Below are 6,584 nucleotides of genomic sequence, written 5' to 3'. Positions count from 1 at the left end.
AAATCACTGTACAACAAATTATTTCATGTCTGAACACGCTTTAAATTGAAGGGCAGTTCCTATTTCTATATCATTTAGTAGACAGAAGTTCACACATTCCTAAGTGAAAGAATCTGAAATTTAATACTTACACACATAAGAGCACAGAGCATGTCAATAGAGGCATGGGTTACTCCATCATTGTTCCTTTTGAGGGCTTTCACAACCTTCACTCCTAATCGTTCTCGAAATCTTTTAAAAGGAAAGCAAAACCACCAAGATTAGAGAGAAAATAAAAATCTTAAAATGAAGTTAAAAGCCTAGTCGGTGACTGAAAGGGGTCTGCTCCCACTGCTTTTAGCAGGCAGTACCTTGGTATTTTCAGAAATTTGAGATACCTTGGTAGGAAAACATTAATATTGACTTCACTGTTAACAATATGCTAAGAGCACATTCACCACAATGAAGATGTATTTCTGTAGTTACAGGATACTATTTACAAAGAAACAGAACCTTATGAAGGTCTCAGACTAAGTGCTTTTGTTATCCTTCACATCATTCAGTTGTCCCATAGTCCTTAGTCAGAAATATTTCAAGCAATTTTTCATTTTCAGAACAACATGAGAGTCTTTCTGCTCCCTTATGTTATCTAATTAAGACACAAACTCTAAGCAGCCTTGTAATTGCTGCAGAAGTACAACTTCTTAACATTGCCTTATCTTGTGTTGAACTGAACAACTGCCTACTTCATGGACAGATGAAGGTACATTTTAAAAATTTTTCCACTAGGAAAAATATTAAACCACACTTGACTCAAGGCAGAGCATTTAGCAGAAGAATCAGCTTTACTTACTAATATTTGGGATTATCAATTTATATTAAAGCCTGATGACAGCCTCCTGCTACTGAAAGCATTTGTATACAGAGTCTTCCAGTCTTTTTCAGAAGTGAGTCCTAACTACACTTCTCAGTTTTGAGATAAATTGTTATCAAAAGCTCAAGAACTGTTACTTCCAAGCTTGAAGAGCCTTTTCACTTACTTTGGAAGCTGAGTAAAGGCAAGGAAACCTGCTTTAGAAGCCACTAGTCGTCTTACTGCTTGGAATTGGCTTTCAAGCTCTGCATTAGATGCTGCAATATCTCCCTCTTGTGAGAGCAATGCTGTTATGGCATTATTAATGAGTTTCTCCTTGTTTTCTGAGAACAGACCCTGGTTAAAAAAATAACAATCATTAATTTCTTTATGCATTAACAACATCTTAAAATGATGGGCAGAGAATTTATTCTTACATCTTGTGTAACTGCATGTAGTACCCCACTGTAGGAAATGTTAGCATTGAACCTGAACACAGCATCTGCAAAGTTACCATCTGGAAGAAGACATAACAAAAGTTAAGTGCATAGTACCCGACTAAATATCTGGATGCTTTAAAGAACACTATAAACCCATGTAAGAAGCATTAGCTTACTTGGAGGAGCAGCCAAAAACCTCAGATGAAGGCTCTCTACTTCTTCATCTACAGGCATACTGAGTAATCCCCAACGCTGGCCTTTCTGTGTGGAGGTCATTTTCACACAGACATCTCTATTACCAGAAGCTCTCACTCCATCCAACAAGCTAGCCAAGAGAGAATCTCTGGGTTGGGACAAAGACACACAAATACAATTTAAATCAGAGAAGTGCTGCCAAAGAACCAGGTTCTAGGAAAAGTGGGGAAAAAAGACTGATCAAACACAGAAAGAAAAGCAGCAATACAAGGAATCTTACTAACACTAATGCCAACAGCTACAATTCTGAAAGAAGCTACTAATTTTCAAGTGTTCCTTTATTTACTGAGAGAGCTGACTTATACCCAGTATAGCCAGCTGCAGCCTTTCACTAATGGGATCAGTTCTAGATTATCTGTTAATGAGTTACACATGTGAGCCAATTCACCCATGCTTACTGCAAACCCTCACTTAGTAGGATTAGACTGTATTACAACTGCAAGTGCACTCAGGGACTGTTCTGTCGATTGTTTTAAATAGAATCAACTAATACTGTCTCAGGCAGAGAGCAGAAAGGTTCCACAGACGCCACATTTCCATATCACCTAAACTTGCTTTTTCCTTGTTTCAGATGCGCTACTTAACCAAGTACAGCATACACAGAACAATATTGCTTAGGAGAAACAGTCTGTATCTAACTGTCCAACACCCTTCCACACTCATCAGAAGACTTCTGGATATATTTGCTCAAAGTTGGGATGAAGGTAAATGGGAGAGATTTGGCTCCTGTAACAAATACTGACCTCTGAGGGGCAGACTGCTAGAACAGGAAGGCTTTGAGTTAACACTGCTGGGGGTCAGTTTACAGAAGCTGAGAAACTAGAAGCATTACAATGGCAACTTCCATTTGCATTTATAACCCCCAGGAGCTCCAGTTACCTTTCTGTTGAAGAATATTTCCGAATTTGTCCTTTGATAAATTCAATGGTAAAAAGCTGGGGGTTTTCACAGTCACATACTATTGCAAATACCTAAAAATAAGCGACAAGAATCACATTCATGAAGCAATGATATTTAGCTACTCTACAAATTAAGGCTGTCTTACATGTACTATCAAACCCTTATCTTACAAAGCTTCTATTTGAAGAACTGGTACTGAGAAAGGATGCATCTTACCTCGCCCAAAGGTTTCAAAGTTGCAATGTTATAGGTAGCTGGATCCCGCTCAACCAAGCAAGCTTCTGTAAGAGCTAGTACTCTTTTCACAGGTTCCTTATAAAACATGAGAGGCATGTTAAGAAAGGGAATACTTAGTACTTAAGAGGAACCAAGTACATTCAGTCTGATACCCTTACCAAGTGTCTAGGTGTTATTTTTTGAACAACAAACTCTGCTAAAGATGTTATAGATTCATCATTGCTGTATTTTCCAAAGCGAAGGTTCAAGTATTGCTCAAATTCTAGGGATTCTTTCCTTATCCGCAGAGAGATACCTATGAAGTTGCCAGCATGCTCTATTGCACTTTTGATAATTTCCTCCCTCTGTTCAGATGCAAACAGGTGCTGCAAATTTTGACAAGAGGAAAAATTGAAAAAAAATAATCAACCAGTGAAAAATACAGTACAGCTGAAGAAATCAGTTGTATAAAGAATCCTCCAAAATATACCCAACAGTAAAGAATCTTCACAGCTGCTGGGCTTGCCTCTGCTAAGTGCATGGTATAAAGAGATATTTATTACACAAGAGATTCACTATTAAGTCTACATCTGTCTTTTAAAAAATAAATCTACAGCAGCTATTTCTAAAGGATACCCTGCTACACATTAGTGTGCCACTAAAGTAAAGGTCTGTGTGACCTGCCTGTCCACTCTTGGCAACAGACCCTGACAGCCTGGCAGGAGTGAGGAGCCAGAGAACCACAGTGGCAGCCCCAGCTGCTATCTACAAGGACTGGTATCCACTCCTGCTAGGCAAGATTAGGGCAGCTCTAGAGGATCAACTATACATTGTGAGCTTTAAGCCAAAGAAAAGCATGCTGTAGTACAAAAGACATGGAAACTCTGATCTAGAGAACAGTCTTATTTTGTTAGTAGTGACTGAGGTAGCTATATTTAAGAATTAAATTTATGGTTACTAATGTAAAGATCCTCTTCAGCTGCTTTCAGTGCAGTACAGAGAAACCCTTCAAAGATTCTTGAAACCAACATTACACTGCAGTACTTCTCAAGGAAAGCTGCTGAATATCAGATCACAGGCAACAGCACCACTGACAAATCTATTTCTAAATAAAATCCCTCCATCAGTTAGGTAGATTAGTAACACACTGCCTGTCACTTCTGTAACTTTGAGGATGGGAAACTCCATGTCCACATTACAATCGTATTCACTACCCTAAAAAACTAGATTTTATGCTCTGTAGTTCTTAAACATACAATATACACATTAAAAAAAAAAAAACAAACCAAAGAGAAACCCACACATCTCTCAAATGTTTTAACTAATTTCCTTTTAAAATCTGTCCATGAGCCTTGAGCCTCCACAATTGGGTCCCAAAGATGCACATATCTGTATGTTCAAACTATGTTGAAGCTTCATTATTAAATATGCAGCTATAAACATCCTAAGTACCATACCAAATATTTTGGTTTAATACTCACCAATCTACTATATCCTCCATAGAGAATACAGAAGCCTCCCTGATAGCCAGAAATATCAACAAAGCCTTCAATGTTTCTGTAGTCATAGGAGCACAGGACTTTATTTGTTGCAGGATCAATTTGGTCAATACCTCCAGGAGTCACTTCCAGAATCACAGCCTTCCTTGTATCACTCCAGTGATGTTTATAGCAGTTATACCTCTGCAGAGAGAGCTACTTTTACACATCTGGATGTCTGTACACACTCCTTTACTATGCAGCAATAGTTCTTTTCCTATTTACTAAATCCAAAAATAGATATAATTTCCCTTAATGCCCTTATCTACATTAAGAACATTAAGAATCAAAGGAAAATAGCTGTCAACTGACAAGAAAGTCACAGCCTAAACAACGCATTGAGAACAGCAATCCCAGAACAGCCACTCCAAAAGGGACTAAGTTTCTCTTGTTGCAGAAAGTGGTCTACTCACAGACTATAAGCACTGTGGTTAGACAAGAAAATAGCTATTGCACCAGATGCTCCTATACAGCTTATCAAATTATGGTAAACTTATTGCTATAATACAGATTTTTCATCTCCTGCAGTCACATTCCATTACAAATCAACTTAAATCAGCAAAAGTGAGAGGTCTGTTCTAAACTACAGACAGACTCTAAGACAGAGGGGAATCTCGTATTCCAGCAGTGTTACTATGCTCATGACTGAAGGTTTATTCTATACAATACTGGAAGTCACTTTAAGCACTTGAAGTGCTGTCTTCTGTGACCAGAAGACAAAGACAGATATAAAGTCCAGCTCTGTACATGATTTTGCTTATTACTGTATTACCAAGATTCAGCAAATGTCAATCTAGTCTGTAATTCCACCTATAGAAATCCTCCTAGGAAACAATAATCCTACTATCAAGTGTTCAGGATGTTACGCAGAAAAGTATTTAGAGTTAGAAAGTGAAGTGCTAGAAGTAGTAAACACTTATTAATGAATCAAACTTTATGTCTTTCCTCTCCCTTCTCTCCAAATAAGAGCTCCACATGGCACAGCTCTGTATTTCAGCAGTAACATTCAAAGTCTATGTACCACTATAAGGCTCAGGCCAAGTGAAGAGTGCTCAAATATTCTCATGTTGAAAATATTCCCACTGCTTTTGAACAAACTTCCAAATTTCTCTTCTCAAAGACTTCAGATCCAAATTTACAAAAGCTATTTTAGGTAGTGCATATAGCACAAGTATAATATACATGAACAAAGTAGAAGTTTAAGTCTTTAGATCATTTCATCAAACTGCACTTCATCCAGACAAGCCAGACACTTACCCGTCCTGTGATTTTTCCTTCTGAGAAGTCTGTCCTGAACCTCTGTTTTTAAAAAAAAGTTAACCATGAATGAATGCAAATACAACAGCCAATCTATCCAGAAAATCTAGATTTAAGCTGACCCTGTTTTATGGGACTCATACTAAGCCTCCTCAGAAGGCTCAGCAACCATTCCGCCATAGTTTAAGTTATTCAGTGTTTGTCACTTGACTCGTTGTTTACAAATCATGCACTAGTTGCTGTAACTGGCACCTTAATGTAACAGCTCAAAAACCAACTTGCTTTCCTACTTTTTACACAGGGAAAGCAAGCCTAGCAAGCTATCACAAATTGTAATGGCAACCAAGCACTTACTGCTTTGCTTGAAGAAAACAAAAATTTTAAAAAAAAATAATCTTACCAGTGCCTCTGTAAGGAGTTCTGTTCTGTGCTCTGTGGAAAACTTAAGTGTCTCAGACTTTTTTCCACTCCCTTTGCGAAAAGTGAGACTAAATTCTGTTCCTTGTCCTTTTCCAACAGGAGAAATACTACAGATATCTCCATAAGGCCACTAGACAATAGAAAGTAATTAGGTTATACTGTTAGCAACATTAAAGGTACATCTCCTCCACTCAAAAACTCTCAGTACCTATAATAACTAAGGAAGAGGCTGTAATGAGATGACAGCTAGCACACTACGTGACAGCATGAGCTTGAGCTTCCTATTTGATATTCTGCAAAGTAAATAAGTGTCCTGACTCCCTTCAGGGACATCGCTTTACAGTGATCAAACTTATCCCAGTTCCTTTGGAACAGCATGCCCAAAGGCAAACTACTACTTGTTGGCCAATAAAGACAAATCGCCTAAAACTACAAAGCCTACTGGGTATTTGTAGATTTAGCAAAGGTAATGCAAGCCTGCTGTCACGTGTGCTGCTGCAACAGCTGCCACACCTCCTGTTTTCTTCTGAGATCCCGTCAGACTAGATGGTTTCTAAAGCCTGACTGTCTCTATTCACTCTGGATAATGAACATAAGCTAGAAACCAACTTCAAAAATGATAGTTACCTGATTTGTAACTTCCAGCGTGTTGGGGTTGTATGTGGTGATGGCATGGGTTCCAACTGAAAAGACTCGCTTATACCTAGAATGCAAAAGAGTATTAAG

General features: G+C 38.2%; 1 protein-coding gene across 2 annotated transcripts in view; it reads right to left on the bottom strand.

The window, feature by feature from the left end:
- DNAJC13 (DnaJ (Hsp40) homolog, subfamily C, member 13) overlaps positions 1-6,584 on the bottom strand; it is a 49,506-nt gene that overhangs the window by 38,866 nt on the left and 4,056 nt on the right. For both annotated transcript variants that reach the window (XM_009081443.1, XM_009081445.1), the window contains exons 2-12: positions 6,486-6,561; positions 5,839-5,988; positions 5,439-5,480; positions 4,125-4,325; positions 2,823-3,029; positions 2,644-2,739; positions 2,407-2,498; positions 1,449-1,615; positions 1,270-1,349; positions 1,020-1,189; positions 132-231 (exon numbers count right to left, since the gene is read on the bottom strand). In XM_009081443.1, coding sequence (XP_009079691.1) covers positions 132-231; positions 1,020-1,189; positions 1,270-1,349; positions 1,449-1,615; positions 2,407-2,498; positions 2,644-2,739; positions 2,823-3,029; positions 4,125-4,325; positions 5,439-5,480; positions 5,839-5,988; positions 6,486-6,561 — 1,381 coding nt within the window. The remainder of the gene's footprint in view (positions 1-131; positions 232-1,019; positions 1,190-1,269; positions 1,350-1,448; positions 1,616-2,406; positions 2,499-2,643; positions 2,740-2,822; positions 3,030-4,124; positions 4,326-5,438; positions 5,481-5,838; positions 5,989-6,485; positions 6,562-6,584) is intronic.

This window comes from Acanthisitta chloris, unplaced genomic scaffold, assembly GCF_000695815.1.
Source record: "Acanthisitta chloris isolate BGI_N310 unplaced genomic scaffold, ASM69581v1 scaffold1259, whole genome shotgun sequence".
NCBI classification, from domain to species: domain Eukaryota; kingdom Metazoa; phylum Chordata; class Aves; order Passeriformes; family Acanthisittidae; genus Acanthisitta; species Acanthisitta chloris.
The sequence above is the reverse complement of the archived record's forward strand: the minus strand, read 5'-3'. Positions and strand labels throughout refer to the sequence as shown.